This window comes from Muntiacus reevesi, chromosome 12, assembly GCF_963930625.1.
Source record: "Muntiacus reevesi chromosome 12, mMunRee1.1, whole genome shotgun sequence".
Taxonomy (NCBI): Eukaryota; Metazoa; Chordata; class Mammalia; order Artiodactyla; family Cervidae; genus Muntiacus; species Muntiacus reevesi.
This window is the reverse complement of record NC_089260.1, coordinates 6,836,116-6,860,033: the sequence shown is the minus strand read 5'-3', so window position 1 is coordinate 6,860,033 and position 23,918 is coordinate 6,836,116. Positions and strand designations below refer to the sequence as shown.

At 35.8% G+C, this 23,918-nt stretch overlaps 1 protein-coding gene across 2 annotated transcripts in view; it reads left to right on the top strand.

The window, feature by feature from the left end:
* The window catches only part of MMP16 (matrix metallopeptidase 16), a 379,158-nt gene extending 358,629 nt beyond the window's left edge, over positions 1–20,529 (top strand). Inside the window, exons 9-10 of one of the 2 annotated variants that reach the window (XM_065902939.1) lie at positions 3,769–3,884; positions 10,717–20,529. In XM_065902939.1, coding sequence (XP_065759011.1) covers positions 3,769–3,884; positions 10,717–11,051 — 451 coding nt within the window. In that variant the 3' untranslated portion in view covers positions 11,052–20,529. Of the gene's footprint in view, positions 1–3,768; positions 3,885–7,785; positions 7,909–10,716 lie in introns of those variants that run through there. The other variant, XM_065902940.1, reaches the window with a different exon arrangement.
* Positions 20,530–23,918: the final 3,389 nt, after the last annotated feature.

The window sequence follows — 23,918 nt, the reverse complement described above, 5'->3', positions numbered from 1 at the left end:
TGTTGAAATATGTTACATATGTTGGAAATTAAAATGCAAATCTCATAAGCCTCAGCTTTTTTACAAAGTAGCTGAATGTAATGTCTTTATATAATATAATGGACTGAGTAATATTATGGTTGAATATAGTTAGATGAATTTAATCACATTTAAGTTTTCTGAGTATGTATCAAAGCTGACAGAGCAGATAACCTGAGGGTCCAAGCCACCTATGAGTTTTTCAAAAACTGTGAAATGAAATTATAGTTTTGCATTATCAGCTAGCAAAAAGAGGGGAAAATTGCTTTTATCCTAACAAATTCATATCAGGATTATGTTCCTATGAAGGAGTACAATGAAATCCACATTCCATTAATATTTTCTTAAACTGTGATCTCTGTAAATTTTATGTGCCTTGCATATCAGTGATCAAAAAATGGTAGGTAAATATATCTATGAGTGAATAGAGTGAGGGATAAAGAAAAATTATATGGACACAATGAACATTATGAATTTCAATGAGGGCCCTAAGAGGGTAAGATGGTATGGAGATTAACGTAAGAACGCTATGTCAAGGGAAACGCTAGCAGTAATGTGGTAGAAAATTGTACTAAATTCTGAGTCAAAAAGCATCTGAGTTTCAACTCTGTAACATTCAAGAAAAGCAAATATGATTAAGACATTACCTTTGAATAATATGATACCCAATGCTTTATTATTGACTGAATTGAGTGACCATATATACTAAATCTATGGTTAGGACATCAGCATAAGCACATTTTAATCTGCAATATAAAAGATTGGTGATGGATTTTGGTGAAATAAGATTAAAATTATGTATATCTATCTACAAAATGCTACATGAATAGGTCCTGTAACATGAACCTTGTTGTAACTAAACCTTGGAGAATAAAGCTGGTTTCTGAGTATGTAGGAATCTTCCTTAAATCATGTATGGAATGTGGCCCCATTGTCACTAGGATGTAAAATTATTCCTTGGTTAGGAAAATTTTTAAATTTGCTTTGTTATGGTTTCTGCTAACTAAAAATTTCACTTATTGTAAGTTACATCATTATTTAATCTATCATTGAGGAAAAAACTGCCAAGTATACTTTGACGTAGCATTGAGATGTGAAACATAACGCAGATGCAAAGTGTGGAAATATATGTGTCTTAGAATCCGTGAAATAAGGTATTTGATGGTTTCTCTGCAAAAACTTTTCTCATGGTCAACTCAGGAACTAGTTAGTATATATGACTATTGTAAATATCATTGAAATATTTACTTGAGAGAAAAGATCTGGAGATTTTGAGTGCAATCTCAACCTCCTTAAACATGCTATATTCATCACAGTGTGTTCTGTGATGAAATATTCAAAAATAACTTAAATCTGCCGTTTCCATGGAAAAAAATGTGAATGAAAATGTAGTTTAGTTTTGGTAGAACTTCGCACTCCCTAACTGTCTTCTTCAACAAGATAGGCCCAGCTACCATGAATGATTTCTGCTCAGTGTTTCTCCCCGAAGTCTTTCCTGATCTCTCTATCAGATCTGCCCTCATCTTCTATGTGATAAGAATCTATGACAAACACCTGCACCATGCGTTTCCCTTTTTGGATAAAATCTGCCTTGTGGCTTATTTATGGGGATACATCCTGAAACAATCTATTTCTACTTTCTCTGTGAACACTGAAGCTGGAGGTAGCACTAATATTCCACATGTTACTTATCTAAGGTATCTAGGAATCTGTAGCAAAACATTCTTTACAAGAGCCCACAGTCCTATAGATAAAGGATTCCCCATAGACCTGAAACAGGAGCATGTCCAGAAAAGACTGGGTTTTTTTTCTTTTTCTGGTTTGAACCAAGTACCCAATCTCAATATAAATGCAAACCTTTTGGTGTAACGCTCCCTTTAGTGTGCACTACGACATGTCTAGTGATGGTAGCAGAGGGAGAAAATGTTATCAAACATATTTGGTATGTGTAGAGGAAAGAGTAGACTTTTGAAATCAAACAGAATGGGTTATAAGTCTACGTATCATTCATTGTCCGCCAAGAATTCTCCTCTCAAATGGGGTCAATGACAACTCTTTCATGGGCTTATTGTGATTAAATAATTTAATGCACAGAGCACTTTATGCCTGCTCTAAAATAGGCAATATCACTGTGAACTCCCAATGGTTTCACTCCAGTTTTGTCAATCCTTTTGAATATATAGATACAACATATTTGAGTCTTAGAGCATATATAAAAAAAGGAGTAATCCAAAGTAGAGATGTTCACAGTTTGTTCCTTAGATATCTAGCAGGTCTGTGAAAGTGGCTCAGTGACCCCCCTGTGAAGGGGTGAGAGTCTGCGGGTTCTGACACTTGGAAACTTTGCTTTTATCTGATTATCTGTCTACACACCAAGGGTTCTAGTCGAGACTTGCCCTAAAGTCTATATTCATATACTAAAGTCTATATTCATATACCCTCTGCCTCATCAGCAACTCTACTTTGCTAAGAGGCATCTGAATTTAGCACACCTAAAACCAAACTCATGATTCCTCAAACCACCCTCACTTACCTTTCCACGCTTCCTTATCTCACTGAATTGTTCCTCTGGATGTTCAGGCCCCAAATTCTGGAGTCATGCTCAACTTCGTCACCTCACATCCTGCATTCATTGCATTCGTAAGCGCTCGGGGCTGCTCCTTCCAAGCAGTCTCCCAACCCCGTGAATTATTGTCAGCTCTCCGGCACGCACTGTGGCCCAAGGATTACTGAGACGACATCACACCAGGCCTCCGTGCTGCTGCTTCACCCCTTCACTCTGCTTCACTCGCAGCTGCAGTGTGTTCCTTCAGAAACAAGCCCTATCTGCTCCTCTGCTCACCACCTACATTGGCTTCGCATCTCTCTTAGAGGAAGACCGCAGGCATTGCCAGAGCGTCAGGGTCCGTCTAACCAGAGGTGCCTGTTACCACTCTGAGCTCGTCCCCCCTTTGCTGAGCCGATTCCAGTCACCCCAGCCTCACTGGATGCTCAGGCCCTCCAGGCCTGTGCCTACCATGGAAACTTCTGATAACTGCTTACCCTGTCTGGAATGGTGTACTCTCCAAAACCACACATGTTGCTTCTTACTTCTTTCTGCTGTCCGCTCAAAATATCAGCTTATCAAGGAGGACCTCTCAATCTAGTGATTTTAAATGACTGATACATATTCCTAGATAACTTGTTCTGCTTTATGTTCTTAAATAGATCTTCCCAGCTCTTATGATACTATGCATTTATTGATAAATTTTCTTTTTCCTGTAATCCCTACATATCATAAAATACAAAAGAACTGAGGCGTGTCTGTTGTGTTAAGGTTGTGTCTCTAGCACCACAATAATACTAGAAACATAGTAGGTGTTCAATAAATAATTTGTTAAATAAATGAGTGGGTAAAGGAATCAAAACTATGCTTATTTCAAAAGAAGTATTCTGCTGCCTTAGTTTTAAAAATTATGGAAATCTCTGATTTCTACATTGGTTGGTGATGCCCTTTTGAATTGTAATGATGCTTAGCTAGTGTTAAAATTAATTTTAGCAGACCATAAATATACTATAACATACCCATTTTTAACATATTCAGAAAAGGAAACAACAATTTGTGTCCACTGTCTTTGCATGATTTGAATCAGTTCTGTAACTCTCTAACAGGGATACAAGTAGTATACAGAAAGGATTTAATGGATGTTATTAAGTGTATACATAATCGTCTTTCCTGTGCATCTGTTGTTGTTTATTTATCCTTTTTAGGTATTGGAGATATAGTGAAGAAATGAAGACCATGGATCCTGGCTATCCCAAACCAATCACAGTCTGGAAAGGTATCCCTGAATCTCCTCAGGGAGCCTTTGTTCACAAAGAAAATGGTATGCAACACATGCATTATGTATTTCATGAGTTTGCTGAGTAAATGAATAATTTATCCTACTTGTTCACTGTGTTAAAAGATTAGAAAGTGCCATACAAGGGCTATATCATATTTATATAAACTTTACTTCCTAACTTTGTATTTAACATAATGCTCAAGATGTTCTTTAGCCTCAACCTATTTTAGTTTATTAAAAAGAGTATTTTAAAAAACTGAAGTAATACCTTTGAAGTAACCTCACCTATTTTCTACTAAAATTCATGTAAAGATAGTAATAACAGACATATGTGGGACAGGAAGTGATCACAGGAATTGTTTTAAATGTGGGCAGTCACAAAGACACCTAGTAATACAGCATGTTGAGGATTGTAATTTTTCATGTATACCTTGAGCTAATTGATACTCCTATATCTATTGGTTGAGTTTGAACGTTTCTCTCCTCATTCAGAGATTAGTATAAATGAACCATGATAATTATTGAAAATAAAATTATTCATAATATTCCAGGAAAAGGAAAGTGACATCAAACTGAAATATAGAGGGCAAAAAAAAAACATATCTTCTCAAATGGTTTATAATAGGAACAAGAAAAAATACATTATGGGAGTACTAAATAGCATGAATGAAAAGTCTATAACATATATGTAACGATAACCAAATAAACATCACTTGCAAGAGTAAAATTAAATGCATCTGGGGGAGGAGAAACCAGAAAAATTTAAGGAAGAAACTGCTGCTGCTGCTAAGTCACTTCAGTCGTGTCCGACTCTGTGTGATCCCGTAGACGGCAGCCCACCAGGCTCCCCCATCCCTGGGATTCTCCAGACAAGGAAGAAACAGGGGGGTATAAAAAAAATCAACGCCGTCCGCTGAAAACAATGACTGACCATCAGCAAATTGCCAGAGTATAAATTAGCTTTATGCTGAATGTACATTGCAGTACCTGAGACCCGGGATGATGCCAGTCAGAACAGTCAGACACAAACTGTGTTTGATCATTGCTATATGCAGTTTATACTACATTCTTTGTGATGATGTCCCACACGTAAAACGCTGTAGGCAGAGGCTCAGTCAGAAAGAACCCTGAAGCCTGACCATGTGGTACGGACTGGAATTGCAGTGCTCTGCTGGTTCAGAGAATCAAAGGACCAAGTTAAATACAGCCTGTGTGTGACAAAAGCAAAAGCCCACAGGAGAGGACAGACTGAGCTGAAACATGTCTGTTTAAGATAAAAAGGAAATCATTAAGAAAATAATGGAAGTCACATAAAGGAATAAAGTCACATAAAGAAAATAAGTCACAATGCAATCAAATTGGAGGCTGTAAAATCATATCAATAATATGCAAAAAAAATTGACAATCTATACAAATACAAAGGACAAAGAAGTGAACAAATTTGAAAGATGATCACATGGAAGGCAGAAAACTGAGATCATGCCCCCAAAATTATAGCTGTCACCAGGAATCTAGTAGAGAAAGGAGACTTCTTGAGGTTAAAGAGGGTTGTTTCAGACCAGATAAAACTGACTCCAGCTAACATTTACAGAATACCTAGCACTGCTCTAGTCTGCCCTCAATAAAAGTCATCACACACTACACAGAAATACATGCAAATTATACCCAGATCTTACCAGTGATTAAGCATAGCAAGCTTGATAATAGTTTCTAAAATTTCTTCCCTTTATTAATATTCTAAAATGAGTATAACTTTTATAATAAATATAACTTTAATAATTATTTCAAAAGATTGAAAAAGTGCACATAATCTTAATTCCTAGCATAGTAACTGTTTTTATTTTCCCTGTTTCTATTCACAAGGCCACTAAAACCTGAGATTTGATACAGGTTCTCCGGGAATAAACCATAATCATATAAAAATAACAAAGAAATATTCTTGCTGAATCTTGCCCCATGGTTTTTCACATTGTTGTCCATCTGAAAATAATGTTTGTTTAAGATAAATGGTTTTTTTACATTCAGAGTTTAATGTTTCTTTCCACATAGCAAAGAATAACTTTGTAAAATACTGGCAAAAAAACAAAGCATGTTGGAAAATTAGTGCTTCCAAATGATGAAAACTACAGATGAAACTCCAACACATCTATGTCTTCTGTACCTTACCGAGTCCAGCCCTCCCTCTAATATCCTTAAATATTGAGCTCACTTTTGATCTTTTAGGAATGCTTGCATATTCTTTTTGGTACACTCACCCTTGCACTCAAAATCTCACATTACAGCCATCAATTTATATGCCCATCTGTTATCACCTCTAGTGTAAATTCCTCAAGTGCAGTTGCGCAGTAACCATTCAATAAATGTTGAAATTAATTTGACCCCTTTTATTACTCTACACATTCATCCAGTAAAGTGAAGGGAATCTCCTATTTGTTTGAAACTCTTGTTCTGTAGAGTAGCAATATTAATCAGTCTGGAAGGTCTTAGCCTAGAGAGTTTACCAATAGCAAATTCTCCAATTTTAATTCTCTACTCAAATCTCATACTTGTGCTCTTTAACCTTGAACTCAAATTTTACACAACTTCTTCCCTGTTTGTTATAGAAGAGAGCAAGCTCAAATTATTGAGTAAGCACATTCATATTTATATTTAGACTCAAAGTAATTCCCTATAAGGGTAACGTACGCTTGACAGTCATAAAATCAGAGATGATACAGTAATGAAATGTTTTCTCTAACTCTTCACCCTTCCACCCAGGTAGGAATTTCTTCCTAGGGATCATCTCCTCATGGTAGTTTTCAAAGGAAAAAAAAACACCCAAAAGGTTAGTCTTGAGCTGTAGATTTTTGAAGTATATTTTCATATTAAGGTGGAATATGCCATCCTTTAATACCAATGCCTATTGATAGTAATTCTGCCACCTTGACCAATGGAATGTGAATATGTGGTGCTGTTTACTGAGTTCCCACTATCTTTCAGTTGTGCTACATAAATTAGTTATCTAACTTCATTGCCCAACACAAATACCTCCTTGCCTCATTTGTAATTACTTGTAAAGGAGAAAACCAACATCAGCTAGTTTAAGTACTTACTCATGAGCATGAAATTGGTAGTATATGTCTAAGGGTTGAAACTAGAACATTCTAGCCTCACTGAATTGCTCTAATACACTCTTTCCAAAGAGGAAAAGCTAAACCATCTTCTCCTGCATTTTATCATTAAGGTAATTTACAGTCTGTCATGTCAGGCTAAATTTTTCATTTTGTCATATTTGATATACCTTAGGTTTTCTTAGAATGTAGCTTCCTAAGCCATCAGCACCCCAATTTTCACCTGTAACTATTCTTAGTTTAATAATTTTCTTATTTTCCACTTTATTTTTAGCCCGCCCCTGAAAATAGCTACAATAATCCAAAGGATATTTGACTTATGCAAAATATAGTGAAATTACTTCTTGCTTTTGACAGTGTTTTAAGCAGTGGCATGATTTTTTTTTATCATTTACTAAAATTATAGTGAATAATCACTGCAATTACCCACCTTCAAATCTCAAATTGCTGTCAAGCCCCACCTCCTAGGTATTCTATATTCACTCCTTATAAAATGCAATTTTAAGGTTAATACAAAATTCTACTGTTAACACTGTTTCATTTTGTTTACTGATAACAGCTCCACTTTTAGCCTATTAAAAGTTTCGACTTGATTCTGTTGGTTTATTAATTCTCTAACCCATTCTCACTCTCTGTTAAAATCTGTGAGTGGGATTCAAGCAAACATTTTCACAAGATTCAGTTAATTATTCACATTTATTAAACATTAAGTATCCTCTTGCTAATAAATATATGAGTGGAAAACAGAGAGAGCACATAGGTACTGCCATGCAGGATCATCTATGAAGCTGTGACAAGACTGCCGTGGCAGCCCATCTCTCCTTACATTTTAGGATTAAGCAATAGAACAGTCACCAGTGAAAACCAATCAAATACAGGAGAAAAAAAGCTCATCAAGTAATTCATTACAACCTCACTGACTTCTTTCTCAGAATTTCTCAAAAGTGATAATTCAGGTAAGAATTCATCTCAAATTTCTACTCTTAGTAAGCATATCTACAAGATTATAACATCAAAGTTACTCACAAAAGAAGAAAAGATGAGTACATAAATTTTCTTCAACCCACTGATTTCTTAAAGGGTAAAAAAGAAACATTGAATGAGATGAATTTTTCAGGATCAAGGCTGGACAGATTTCTATTATTCTGCTGATGAGACTTCTTGTCTTTGATAAGTGTATTCAGTTCAGTTCAGTTCAGTCGCTCAGTCGTGTCCGACTCTTTGTGACCCCATGAATCTCAGCATGCCAGGCCTCCCTGTCCATCACAAACTCCCGGAGTTTACTCAAACTCATGCCCATCGAGTTGGTAATGCCATCCAGCCATCTCATCCTCTGTTGTCTCCTTCTCCTCCTGCCCCCAATCCCTCCCAGCATCAGGGTCTTTTCCAGTGAGTCAACTCTTCGCATGAGGTTACCAAAGTATTGGAGTTTCAGCTTCAGCATCAGTCCTTCCAATGAACACCCAGGACTTATCTCCCTCAGGATGGACTGGTTTGATCTCCTTGCAGTCCAAGGGACTCTCATGGATAAGTGTATTAGCAAACTACAATTCTACTGTATATGGAGTGTGTTAATAGTGTAAAATTTGACCTGCAGACCAAATGATAAACATGAAAATACAAACTTCTGAATTTTTATATGACACCCAGCAGTTTTCATAGTAATTAGCTTTGTCTAAAAATTAAAGATAAGGACACTTTCAGCTGTTGGTTTCCGATTTACAAATGTAAGAAGTTTGTTCACCTGTTTTGAATGTCTGTTTAATTCTAGATCAATGCTATTATTCAACTATGATCATCGAAGGTACTGTTATTTGGCAGGCCCTCAACATTTCTTTATCCAGGTTTTTGAGTAATTACATTGGCTTTCATTAACATGATCAAATACCAGCTCCCTGCAGAAAAATTTGAATCTACATACACCAGTTTTCACTTGGCAACTTGTTCTGATTACAAAACTGCCCTTCAAATCTGAAAGCAACAGCCAGTTTTCATGGCATTGAACAGAATGATTTCTAGAGTGAAGTGACCTGAAGTGACGATCAGTCCTAGCTGAAATTTTTCGAACAAGATGTCAGAGGTTTTGTTGTTGTTGTTGTTGTTGTTGTTGTTGTTGTTATTTTAGGAGTGAGATCTATCACAACCTGTGATGTTGAACCAAGCAGTATTCCTTAAAAGATGGAAATCTGTAAGGGACCTAGTCTTATAAAAATCATTAAGATTTAGGCTCTAAAGCTAGACCAAGATTTAAATCCTTTTTCCAGCAGTATTGGGCATATCATTATATCTCTGAGCTTCAGTATCTTTGCCTAAAAAATATAAGGATCCCCTGGAGAAGGAAGTGGCGACCCACTCTAGTACTCTTGCCTAGAAAATTCCATGGATGGAGGAGCCTGGTGGGCTACAGTCCATGGGGTCGCAAAGAGTCGGACACGACTGAGTGACTTCACTTCACTTCACTTCACTTAATTCTACCTGACAGAGTGTTTATGAGGATTAAAAGATGTCATTTACTAAGTATTTGACTCAATGATTCTTCCATAGTAAGTGATTATTAATAAAAGAAAAAACTCTCATTAGTGATTATTAACTCAGAAAGTAGGCATACTATTCAAAATTAGATAGCTCCCAAAATATAGTTTTTAAGTGATTATAACATTAAAACCTTTCTTTTTAGTTTGTTGAATTTTATCTCAAAGCAAGAATTAAAGTGAAGTCACAAAGAAACTTGACATGAAGAAACTGTGGACAGGAAGAAAAACCTGGACTTGTTCCCGGGAAAAACAGCAAAAGTTAAGAGAAAAGTCCTAAGAAAAACACATGTATTTGTAGTTTAACTGTCACAAGTTTACAAGTCTGTTATCTGCATCCATAATATTTTGGAACACAAATTATATGTGTTGCTAAATTATCTGAGCCTTCTACGTCCTACCACCCCTCCTCCATGAAATATAGGTTAGCTGGAAGTTTTAAAGATAGAATTATAGATTTATTTATACTCCATTAATCCTTTACTCTAAAAGGATTAATAATGGCTTTTGAAATTCTGTAAAATATAGCTAGATGATAAAAATTTAACCTAGTCTATAGTAAAGTTAAATAACAAGGCCAAAAGGAGAGACAAAATGGGCATGACCTAGAGCTGAAAGTGAGATTACTGCACAAAATACAATAAATATCTGTTTAATTATTAAAATTCCTAGCAGACCAAGGAAATCATGTCCAGTTTCATGATTTATGTTTTCTTCTGATTTCTTTCCCAAATGACAAAACAAACTTGTTTCTTAAGAGGAGTACAACTATTCCCAACCTTAAGATGATTAGAAATTTCCCTTGAACTATTTTACAGAGACGCTTCTTTTTAATGTATTATGCAATGTCGTCAATAGCTGCATTAGGGTTAACAGGGCTTCTGTTTATAAGGCTGTTTGAGTATTGTTTAATACAGGTTGGTACGCTCACACTAATGTGTAATTCTGCACCAGCAATTCTATAAGCTAGCGGCAGAGTCGATGTGTATAGCATGGGCTTTTAACAGCTCTGTATAAATAGTATTTCTTTCTCCCTGTTGAGCCATCACTAGGCATTTGCGGGCCCAGTTTGTGGACCACAACAGTCAGATCCATATCGACAGACAGCTGAGCTGGGAATAGGGTTGTCTTCCTATAAAAATGGAGTGGCCTTAACATACATCTTTTAAGTAGCCTGTTTATTTAAATTTCTACAGATAAGTGATTCCTGTGTGTGTGTTTCCCCTCATCCAGGCTTTACCTATTTCTACAAAGGAAAGGAGTACTGGAAATTCAACAACCAGATACTCAAGGTAGAACCTGGATACCCCAGATCCATCCTCAAGGATTTTATGGGCTGTGATGGACCAGCAGACAGAGAGAAGGAAGGACACAGCCCGCCAGATGATGTAGACATTGTCATCAAACTGGACAACACAGCCAGCACTGTGAAAGCCATAGCTATCGTCATCCCCTGCATCTTGGCCTTATGCCTCCTTGTCTTGGTTTACACTGTGTTCCAGTTCAAGAGGAAAGGAACGCCCCGCCACATACTGTACTGTAAACGCTCTATGCAAGAGTGGGTGTGAGGGAGGGTTTTTCCCCTTTCTTTCTTTTCTAGGAGTTTGTGGTAACTTGAGATTCAAGACAAGAGCTGTTATGCAGTTTCCTAGCTAGGAGCAGGCTTGTGGCAGCCTGGTTCGGGCTGACCTTTCAAACCCAGAGGGTTGCTGGCCCCGCGCGTGAGTGGAAATCACTCATGGGGAAGCTTCCGTGATGGACAGTATCTGCTGGTCTTCAGTCCTTTGTCTGTCTCTGTCCTTCGGTTCTAGGCCTTTCCTCTGCACGCTCAATGCCCAGTTCATTTCCAGGATTACCTAAAGAGGAAACAGAAGAAAAGCTTCTTCTTAAAGGTTTCTAATATTATGTTTTGTTTTGTTTTGTTTTTCTGACGTCTGAGCCCATTTCTGGGGGGAGAAAAGCAAAATGGAAAACCCACGCATTTTTGCTTCATAGCAAGGAGAAAGAAAAGGCTAAACAAAAAACACCCACCATTGAACTTTCAGGAAAGTGTGAAGACCCAAAACAGCTTCGTCTCCAAAGAAGATAGCTCTCTGACTGCTATGGGTAGTCTCCTCTGCTTCATTTTTGTCAGGTGGGAGACCTGGAATACACATGCAGGACTTTAGACTGTTGGGACAGCCATTTTCCAACAAACAAGGGGCCAAAATATCTGCAATATAGTAACAGCCTTAATACTACATCCATTTTTCGTTTTATACAGCTGTTCTCAGCTATGTCTTCAATGTTTCATCACATTTATATTCACAGCTACATTCAGATGGGACCTTTTGATTGTTTTGAAGTGTTTCCAAGCCCCTTCCTGCCACCTCACCCCGACATCATTGTGATAATCTCCCCGACTTGTACTAGGCCATTGCCCCAGGCCTTCCATGGGTCTGTCAGGAATATTCATTATAAGGGGAGCTAGAAGCAGTATGTCCTTAAAGTGGTTTAAAGTGACAGTCATTTTCTAAGGGTATGTGATGCTAGTACTATATTGGTGTAACCCTTTGAGAACTATCAAATCAGCTTTCAGAGTCTTAGGATCTGGTAAATTATAGAAGTGGGCAATGGTAAAAAACAGGCATAGGTTCAAGGAGTTCAGGTTTTTAAAACAGATATCCTATAGCCCCATGTAATTTTAGGTGATTTACAGTACTACATAAATGCATTTATAACAAACAGAAATGATGTTACTTGCCAAACATTTTCTGGCAAATAAAAAGGTATTTTATTAAATATCTTGTAAGAGTGAAATTTTATTTGAACAACTGATTATAACAGCCTATCTTTTTTGTTGTCGTTGTCGTTGTTGTTAGACACACTGAATTTCTGTTTTAAAATCCATTGCATGAAAAATCAGTTTTGCCAGGGAACATGCCGTTAGCATTGCCATCTTACGAATGAATTAAAATGATGACTCTGAGATTGCATGAATATACTCCAGTGTATTAGCTATTGCATGTTAACCATAGTTCTCAAAGGGTTAGTGTGGCTTCTGGCATTTAGCCATCCATTTGATCGCTGACAGAGCCAAGAGACCACCAAAGCATCTCGTTGTTGAGTGTAATTTGTCCTAACAGCAGTATTGTCATTTTCATGTGACCTGCAGAGCAGGTTTGTATCAATATTTTTTTCCTAGAGAAAAGTCAGCAACTGACAGACCTCTTAATTGATTTTTTTAGGAGCTGCTTCTTGCAGTGAAAGGCTTTACAGCCACTGGGCTGTGAACTTATTAAAGATGGTCAGAAGGAATGCACCCCATGAGTCAGACATTGGCTTTGTGTGAAAGCCAGCTTTTGAGGGGATTAGCTTTTGAAACAATGAACAGCTTGCCTTGAACTTGATTACTGATCTGTTGACTGTCATTAACAACAACTTAAACATTATCTTCTATGAAAATTTTCCTTGAAGAGTCCTGTTCTATGTCTTTGCCCTTTGACCTTTAACTTGCAAACTGGCACAAACTGAAGGAAATTTGGTCTTGCTTCTCCACTGGAGTGTTAATTGACCTCTAAAATCCTAATAAGCATGAGCTGTTTCCTTAGAGAGAAAAGGCACGTTGATGGTGGATCCGCAGATGGACACGTTGCTCTTCACATGCACACTTTAAAAATGCCCTAAAGGTAGAAGTGACTTTTAATTTTCCTTTAGCATAATTTCAAGTCTAAATTCATCATTTTAGTACAAATATAAAACTATGGGGTTAAAAAAAAAACCTCAAACTACTTGAATGGCCAGTGTGGCTTTTATATAAAGCAGGAATTTTATACTAGTGAAAATTTCTTACTCATTTACTAATGATACACATTTCCAGATGATTTTAATGAGTGTAGGTATATATTCTTATTTGGAAATGGATAGTTTGGCTGCCTTGAATTTGTATTTATACTCAACATAGCATGAAAATTAGAATGCCTTTCAGTTAAACTACATGTTTATAATTCGGTTGGGAAAAATATTTTGTAATCATGGATGGCATGTTGCAAAGCCTTGTTATTTCTTACAACCTAAATGTAAAATGAGACTAGGAGAAAAGAATAGTTTAAAGAAAGAAGAATTGCTAATGACTTTACAGCAAAAGATTATGCAACAGCAGACTGTATTTTGACAAGATTCTAATGGAGATTATGTATGTGAGGGCCAAGGAAGCAAGGGGAGAGACCAGCATGAGCCCTCAGCTTTACTTTACTGCTTCCATTCTAGAGGACCCTGGTGTTATAAGGTCAGTCACTGATATTGAGCTTGGAGGAAGGACCATATACATAGGCTCATTTATATGATATTTGCTTGTGGGCAGGTTTAATGTTTTTCGGACCTTGATGCCAAGAAAAAAAAATGACTGGAAATTGTATTTTGCTAAAGACTGAAATGAGGAACTATGTCTTTTGAGGTCATATGTAAATCATTGAGGAATTCCATCAACCTGCATTGAAAATTGATTTTTTTTTTCCCTCTAAAATGAGAAAGAAACTAAAGAAGCAATCTTTGGCCTCTTTACTCATTTGTCACAATATCCTGATTCATTGTAAGACTATAAATATATAAGGGCTAGAAAATAACCATAGCATTAAGAAGAGAAAGACTATCATTATGCTTGCATTCTGGAAACATCATGGAAAAGTGTTGGGTCATATTTTTTTTCAAAATGAAATGAGATTTATGTGATAAGAAAAGGCATATATAGCTAATCTCGTTCTTAGAACTTTGAATTTTCAGGCCGTGAGCTTACAAGAGATAAGAAAACATTAAGTATGGCATAATCACAAACGTTGGGATTCTATTTGCTTATTGTACACCAGGCACTTTGTATGGTTGCTAACTCCTCTTTCACTTGGGGTTTGGAGAAAATGTCAATCCTAATGAAACAGTGGAAGGGAGAGTGAGTAATTGGTCTAGCACACTGATTCAAAACCAATGTGAATAATAAAAACAGTTTAGTATCAATAGAGGTATACACCCAGCAAATATTTTTCAACTTTCTATCACTGATAATATGAAAATTTCAGACCTAGGGTTTCCTAAGTTGAAATGAAAATACATTCACAATCGCAAAAAAGAATTCTCTTTCTGTTTCATTATTTCTCATTACTTTAAATACAAATGTAAACTAAGTAATGTTTTTACGTAAATTAACTATAGAGTTTACAATTTTAGCCAAATATTATTTTTCTATATATTATTACCTGGACTGAATGAAATATTAAAATAGCCAATCAGTCTGTATTCTCTATAAAGCAGTAAATCCACATCAGACATGTGGAGGTGTTGTGCATTTAACTATTGACCTGTTTTAGAATGTCTTTGACATGGCACCAGAACAGGTGATTACAGATGCTTTTTACAATCACAAAGATAATATGGATAAGTTAGAGACCATCATATGATACTAGCAAAGACAAATTCTGTTACAAATCAGAGGGCAAGGCTTTTCTGAGTCAGATTGTAATAAATTACTAAGTAATACTTTACAAAATAATTACTAAGTAATAAAGAATAGAGACTGATTCACTGAAATGAGAAAATTTTACTTCTAATATTCAAATTGATTTTAATCTTTTTCCATTGGCATATAATTTGTCATATATGATATACTTGTTTTTATTCACTTTCTATTGGTGATTTAAAAAAACACAGTGTGGTGAATGAGAACTTTGCCCAACTTCACTGACAATTCCAATACCTGGGTGATGTGTATATACTGGATCCTAGGGACAGTAATAGAATACTTTTCATTTCTGCATATAAGCTGGTGTCTCTAGGATGCTACAAATACACATCCATGCTTTGTGGATCTTATAGTAGAATATGCAGTGTGTCCGTGTTGACTAAACTCAATGTGCTACCTGAAAAGAAATGGATATTATAATCAAATAGACTGAAAATAATCTTTTAACATAAAAGTCATGAAAACAATCTTTTTTTTTAAGTTTTGGAATTATTTCCAGAAACTAATAAAGCAGTGATTTTTGATTGTCTTGAATCTGTGAGACTATAACGTATACTGAGAAAAGCTTGTAGCTGGTGGTGAAATCTTTTTCAGCAAACAGCAGAGAATTCATTTAACTTTTGATTCTCTCAAGAACACATTCCAAAATATCAGATGTTAAACCAGAACATACTATCTAAACCAAAAATGTTGAATTCAGATGATGAGCCATTACAAAGAGTGGTGAGTCTAGTCTTATGATATCACAAAAGATTTCATGTCAATAGAATCTAACCATTACATTGCATCTCACAAACCTTCATGATTTATTTATTTATGATGTCACTTATGATCACAGTTTATAACTGCCAGAGCATATGTATCTATGTTACAGAGTCTATGTTGCCTAATAGAGAACCATAGCTTCATCAAAGAAGTTATATTTAAAAAGTTAGAGCTTCCTAAAGAGAAGAAAAACTTCATAACAAAGAATGCTGCAACCAGGCATTGCACCGCACTATAAATATGAATGCTAAATTTCTTAATGTAGAAGTGAAAGAAGAGGAAAAACAAATTTTTGTAAAATATACAAAACATCCTACCACATTCTTTAATACAACTGGAAATTTTAGTTTAGCCAGTGTAAAAATAGTAGACCATGCAACTTCAAGCTCTTCACAGAAGTGATGAGCATGTGATATATCAATGTATATAATTAGACATTGGTTATTAGCTGTTACCCTGCATAAACATATCTGGTACTCATGCATTGCCTTCTAGGCTAAAAATGTCAATGTTAGATGTTCAGTAAACTCAGTTGGAAAGATCTATATAATATTAGAATTTCCTAAGAAAAGCCATGTCCCTAGGATAGAAATTTACCTCAATAACCATATAACACAAAACACTTGGCACAGTAGCAAAGGATTTGCCTTAGTGTTCCCGTCTCATCTGATTGTAAGTGTTGTCTTTCATGTTCTACTCACATCATTTTTCATTTGTTTCCTTTGGTGTAATTTTGAAATGATTCTGATATATTTCAGGTCAAATTAATAACACCCAGTTGCAAATATCTCTTCCAACATTTTATACATATATATACTTTGAAATTTAAACCAATAGTATATAAAGCCTAAGAATGAACATTGATTTGACAAATCAGAGAAATGGGGTGTAAAACAGATGTAATATTGCAAAATTTCTGTCAATTTTCTGGTATAATACTGAAGTATCAGCCTTCAATTTCTAAACGTAGTTGTGAGCTTATAACTGGATGTGACATGTATTATTTTTTAGAACAAAGCTAATTCTTTACATGAAGTAAAGATATAAGATCATGAGTGTTGTAGTGCAGTCCCTCAGGCACTTGTAACTAAAACTCTTTAAAGGAAATGAAGGTGTAACCGGTAATTCATGTTTAGTCCATAAGTATAAAAAGGTACATATTCTGAAGTTTTATGAAGATAATTCTGAAGATTTATGAAGACCCTATGCTTTTTCATTTTAAAGAGCAGCAGGTCTTAAAATGTGTCTTGCTAGCTTTGGACTGGGAATAATGTTCAAGTTTGCACGAGTCCCTTACATTCAAGAGCACACTGGACGGTACAGGGCAAACACATCATAAACTAGAATGTTCTGCTGACGCACGTAACTCTGCCATGTCCTCTGCTATAGAACTGGATCTATGTGCCCTTAAGAAGGGAGAAGAAAATCAGTTAAATATAAATATGGAAATATGATAATTTGTATTATGTTAGATCATGTAGCTTCGGAGCAAGATGTTATTTACTCTCATTCATATAGAAAAACTGGAAGGAGAGAATGGCAAACATGAATGAAATAATTCACTTTTAGACTTACCAAGATGTTTCTTGAGTATCTTCTCCACTTGTCTTATCCATGAACAAATATCATTCACAACACAGACATTTCTGTAGCACTTGATCTATAGTTAGATTGGATCCCAGGAGAAATACTTCTGGACACAGGCCTTTTTATACATGCCTCACATATGATGAGCTTCAGTGAGATATGACTGCATGGTAGGATGCTCTTTCCTAGGATAGGCTATGGTGCTGCTTGAACTTGCCACCTTTATTTGAATGTATGTTTCTACATTGGCCTGTCTTGCCAAGATATAGATGAATAAAGCCTGGTGTGAGCTGTTAATTTGACAAGTCACTAGAATGCATGTTTGATTTGCTCTTATGTAATGTCAATTTGATCTTGTTCCCACTCTATATAGTGACAACCCAGTTGTGAAAACATACTTTTTCTTGAATGAATCATTCAACCCTTAAATCAATGTCATAATTTTGCTACCACTGAAATATCATAGAGGCCACATTTTTGACTGTCTTCTCACAGCTCTTTAGTATATAATATTGCTTGGGTATAAGTAGGTTTTTAATTATTTTTGTCACTTCTTTTGTATCTGATTATTCCTTTATATATTCCTGAATACAAAATTTGACAATTCAGTTACTTTTTTAATTCAAAAAAAAAAAAGAACATGATTTCTAAACAAGTATGTGTGCCTGATTTTTCTCTTCCTTCAATTTTGAAGTGTTTGCTTGCTTTGTCACCCCAAAATACAGATGGTTGGGAGGGATATATTCTTTTGTGCTGTTCTGTACAGTCTATGCCTATATTTGCATTCCTTTCTATTTCTACCTTGCCCACCCCCTTTCTAAACAGATTTGATTTTCCCTTCGCTTTGTGAAAACCAGAAATGAACAGAATTGTACATCATATGTGATGCCCTGAAAATATGTTTGTCCCTTACAAGTTTCATGCGAAAACTTAGTCCCAGTAAACTTCACACATCTCCCAATCTCTTGCATTGGACTCTAAATTTTCTAGAGTTATTCCCCTGAGAAAAGTGAAATGCTGAATATGAAGGCTATTGTCTGTTGATAAGCCAGCTAAGGAGGTTTGCTTCTGGTGACTGTATCTTAAATACCATAATACAGTGTTCCTTTTAAGGAATATAATGAGTGCGCGAATACCTAAAACTTCAATTCTTTGGTCTATATTCCTTTATGTGTAAATGACATATATATTAAAAAAAGAGAAAATAAGATATTAAGAGGTGTTATAGTGGCAGCGTTTTGCTGCCTTGGTTTTGACTGCATCAGCATTTCTTTTGTGGACCTCCATTTTCAAGAGTTTTAGAGACTCACCCATAAAATTTTGCTTCAGGTGTAAAAGTCTTGGGTCTTCCCTGGTGACTCAGATGGTAAAGAATCTGCCTGCAATGCGAGAGAGCTGGGTTTGATCCCTGGAGAAGGAAATGGCAACCCACTCCAGTATTCTTGCCTGGGGAGTTCCCATGGACGGAGGAGGCTGGTGGGCTACAGACCAGTGCATTGCAAAGAGTCGGACACAGCTGAGATAATTTTTTTAGATATAGAATTTTAAAGCAATATATCTTGTTTTATATTATAGAAGGGAAATTAATAAATGAAACTAGCTATTTCAATTTTGTGCTGATACAGCTTTTAATGAACTTAATTTTTTAGTAAAACATAAAATCTAACTAGTCCATAGTCTACTGATGGTTTTTTAAAAGAGTCGATTATTGACATAGAATTGCCTGCTTTGTCAGTGTAGCAACCTATCTTCAAGATATTTTAAAACTTGTAATCTATATTAATATTGCTTGATTCTAACAGTGGATCAGTATGATAATGAATGCAATTTATGCCATCCATATGAGCTATCTGGTAATAAAGATTTGGAGCTATATGGCATAATTAGTAAACATATATATATATTTATATATATATATATATATTTACTAGGTAGATTATGGAGGGTAAATGCCCATAAGTTTAGTTTGTCAAGTAAATACCATATATATTTTAAAAAATTGCACAGACATTTATCTTTCAGAGTCAAAATTATATGCAAGCAGTTGCAAAGAAGACTTGTCTCTTGGGTAAACAATACACATTTTATAGCTTATAAAAATCATTTCTATATTGTGGTGATGGGAAATTAAAAAGGTTTAACACATAAACTTATTGCAGATTTTATTTAAATAGAATTAATCTGTGAAGCAGAGAGAAACACTATGAAATGAAATATTTAGGTCATTTTGTTTTGGTTTCTGACAATATTTTACCTTTATTTTCAGTCCCCATGATATTCTCAGTTTTGGAGAGAGCATTGAAATCTAACTTTGTCCGGATTGTTCACATTACACTCAATTTCATTAAGTTTTTGATAATATGTAGTCTTCTGTGTGCAAGGAAAGAAATAAATAACACATTTATTTGCTGAATGAGTTATAAGGTTTGTAAGTTCTTAGTGATTTTTTGCCTACACAGGATTCTATACATTTATACCATCTTAATTCTGGCATATATATATACACATATATATATATATTTCAGATAGCTTCTACTGACAAACACAAAGCTTGTTTGTGTGCAAACATAAGGCTAAATAAATGGTGCTAAAGTGTATTATGACTGTCAGATATAATCAGGCAAACTTTTGTGGTGCTTAAATTAATTTTTTCATTGATTTATTGATCAATGCATTGAACAGTGTTTATTACTCACAAGCTGTCTTTTACTGGTAAATCAGGCCTCATAGCACATTGTTAATAAAATGGTTGACTAGTCTATGTGACAGCTCACCTAGCTACTATCTCTTTTTAACTCCTTAATAATGTTGCATCATTAAAGGTCAAGGGGTCATCATATTAATCTCATTGCTGTAGACCATTAACATGACTGAACTTTTCCACAAAATACTTATGTTTACAATGCTATAACCCTTTGACTGCTGCGGCGACCTTTAACCACGTAAATGTCACAAGCTGGACTCATCAGCATGGTTCTTGCCATGGCAATCAAAGAGTTAAGGGCTGTGCAGTGATTTGTTTTGTATTTATTAATTTATATTTATTTTGTTTCCATTCAAGAAGGGGGTTTTGGGTGGGGCAGTTTTTGTCTGCTGTATGTGTCTTAACCTAGGGAAGGGTTAAATGGCTTTTTATACTATTGCCTCTTCTGTGTTTGCCATCAATTCATTGTGTTGTAATTTAAAACAAAACTGTCAATAAATAAGAGAACAGAAAATGGTTCACAGACACTGTGGTTTTACTCAATGAATGATTTACATACGTTTCTGGTGATATATAGCAGTAGCCTTTGCTATCTGTGTCTTCCTAGCTGATACAAAACATAAAGTAAGAACTCTAAAGAAATTTAGGCCAAAATCTCCTGTGTGTTTGCTTGAAATAGTAAGCATGTTAAACTGGCCTGGTCCAGTAGAGCATTGTTTAACCGCTAACTAGATGCCTATGACTGTGACCAAGAACAAATGCGGGAAGTATTACCATAGCAGATGTATTTCAGGCAAGTAGCCACGTACATAGAATATGCTAGGATTTGACTACCACTTGACAAAAATAAAAATTATGCTTTGGATAAGAGAGTACAATTTATTGATTAAAGTCATACATCATGACTGTCTAAGTAAATTTAATCAAACAAGTTAATATTTATATCAAAAGTCTTTGTCAGAATCCCATTTAAGGATTTTTTTTTTCTTCCTTTTTCTTTAAAAGCTAGGGCTACAGTAGGTTGCAAGAGATTCCAACATAACTTAATAACTAAACAACAAATGAAATGGTGACCATGAATAGACTAACAGAGAGAAAGCGAGAGGGAAGATAAATGTTTTCGTATTTAATATTTTAATGAATTGCTTTTCTTAGAATATCCAGTAGGTACATGTAACCAAATGCCTAAGCAAGTGTTTCCTAAGAAGCGAGTCTGACGTGTATCATTAGTTCTAAAAGGTTGTCTGAATTTTAAGAAGAATTAGGAAAGCATATTGGGAATAAAGGAAAATGTGTTCTGTCACACAAAAATCAAGGTGCATCTGTGCACCAAAAAGTTACTGTTATAAACTTAAATATATATAGAAAAGAGGAGCTCTGAGGCAGTGTACTAAGGAAATCCCAGGAGTATAATTATCTGAAATAAGAAACAGACAAGAAAGAGAACTGTTTGCATTGTCTTTGAAATCTACATCTAGGATGAATCTCTGGAATTTTGGAGATCTTTCTCAAAGAGTTTAAAGAAGTACTTGCAAATAAGGGTGGTTGTGCTTTTGGAACATGTCAGCATATAAAAACCTACAAGATTTAGTCATCCAACAATATAGTTTATTTTTATTTGGAGAAGGCTTTCAAATAAAAGATAACCTTTATTTTTACAAGGCTATTAAGGATATGTAACCATAAATATCAAGGAGAATACAAGAATAAATCTCCCTTGCTTTTACTATCAAAAAGAGAAAAAAAGTTATAAACATAAATCTAGTAGATTTGTTTAAATATCTGAATCATTAATCTGAATCATAAGTAATGATATCACTTATCTTACGATCAAAGACCAAATTGGAATACTATATTTTGGAGAAAAATCAAAATCAGGGTTTGAGAACCCTAACACACCTAGCACACTATAGAAATGTAAATATAATATATTGCAGTGAGTGATGTTTGCATATTTTATGTTTTTTATAAAAAGCATCAAATGGACATAGCTTTAGCCCGGTTTGATACACCATCTTCAATCCAGTTATCTCCTGGACGCAGCACCAGCTCCCCCTTCCCCTCCTCCGCCTCCATTTCCTCTTCTCCTCCACATAGCTTCTACTTCCTCACTTGCGCTCCCTTAATTTCTCTACTCCTTGAAAGAAAAATTTCTGTCACTCCTTCACACCTTCCTAATGTGTTTTTTACATCTTATGATTTGCACTTCTCATGACTCTGTGTAAAATTACTTCCATTTAAATCATGTATTTATTACTTAATCTACTCTTTCTACTTCTCACTTACTTGGCTTCTTAGCAGTACTTAATACTGATAATTACTCCGAGCAAAAGTATGTTATTCATACTTTTTCTGGAAATCTCCTTGAGGGTTGGATCTATTTTTCATTGCCCAGAGCCTGATAGAGTACCAAGTTCGTGGCCAGCCCTCTATAAATTGCTGGCTTCTAGACACTGGCTTAGAGAGATTTTTTTTCCCTCATCATATATAACTTTTTAAACTAGTTCTTATGAGTTTACATATGTCCCCATGTGCTCTTTTCTGCGTGCAATGTAACTAACACCTAATGGAACTGACATAGTCGCCAGAAAGTAGGCAGAAAGCTAGAAATATTCATCTATCTATATATGCATCCACCATCCATTTATTTGTTCACTCAACAGTATTGAGATCCAACTACATCCCAGGCATTGTAGGTATCAGGGTGAATCAGTAACTAAAGAGTCATTTAAGACATTAGACAATTAGACATTTAAGACAATTAGAAACAAATAGTATGTCATTACAGGTTTGATGAAGGAAATAAAGGGGTGAGGGGGCGATATTTGGAACAGTAACCGTGTGCCAGCTGAGTGGAGGAAAGGAAAAACTGAGGGAGTGAGCCAGGCGTACATCTGAAGGAAGAGCCGGTGCCAAGGCCCTGGGGCAGGAACAAGCTTAATATGTCGCAAAGAGCAGACAGGAGGCTTTCGTCTCGTTGCAGCGAGCGGAGGTGGCTCTGCCGTGGCAGCGTGCGGGCTTCTGGCTGTGGCGGCATCCCTTGCTTGGGGTACCGGCTCTAGACGCGCAGGCGTTAGTAGCTGCGGCGACGGGCTCGGTACTTGTGGCTCCCACGCCCTTGAGAACCGGCTCAGCTCTGGCACACGGCTTGGTTGCCCTCGGCATGTGGGTTCTTCCAGGACCAGGGATCGAACCCATGTCCTCTGTATTGACAGACACATCCTTTTATCACTGAGCCACCAGGGAAGCCCTCAAAGCTCTTTAAATGTTTCTCATCAAATAATAATAAAGAAAACCTCAAGTATAGGATAATTTTTTTTTAATATTCATCCTTTACTCCTGATAATCACTTTTGAACCAGAGAATCCTTTAGCAACAGTAGCTGAGTGAAGTGGGAAGACCTGTGTTTTGGAGTCACTAGCATATAGCAGTTATCTGATTTTAAAGTATTCAAAATATCAGATCCTACTTTCTCAAATGTGTGCGCAGACACTAAAGAAATATTTGCTTTTTTTACTGTGAATTGGTAGGGAAGATCATCTTACAAATGAGAGATTATGATAATATTTTCAAACCACAGTCATTTTGCCTATTCAGGGGGAAGTGCAATCCAAATAGTTGCTAGTATTGGAGTCTAGTATTGAGTCACTAGGACAGTGTCAACATAATGGTCGATCTGGGAGGTAACCAAGAGGTTGGTGACACAGATTCGAAAGGGAGTGAGCCCACTCAAGGACAGAAGAGACATAGATGAATTGTTCAAGACACAGTTGTTTTTGTTTTTTTTTTTTAATTATTTTTTGCTTAGAACAATATCAGTGGACCTTTACGCTTACCTAACTTTCACTTTAGAATTCTAAAGATTTTACCCGGCTTGTGATGTGTGTC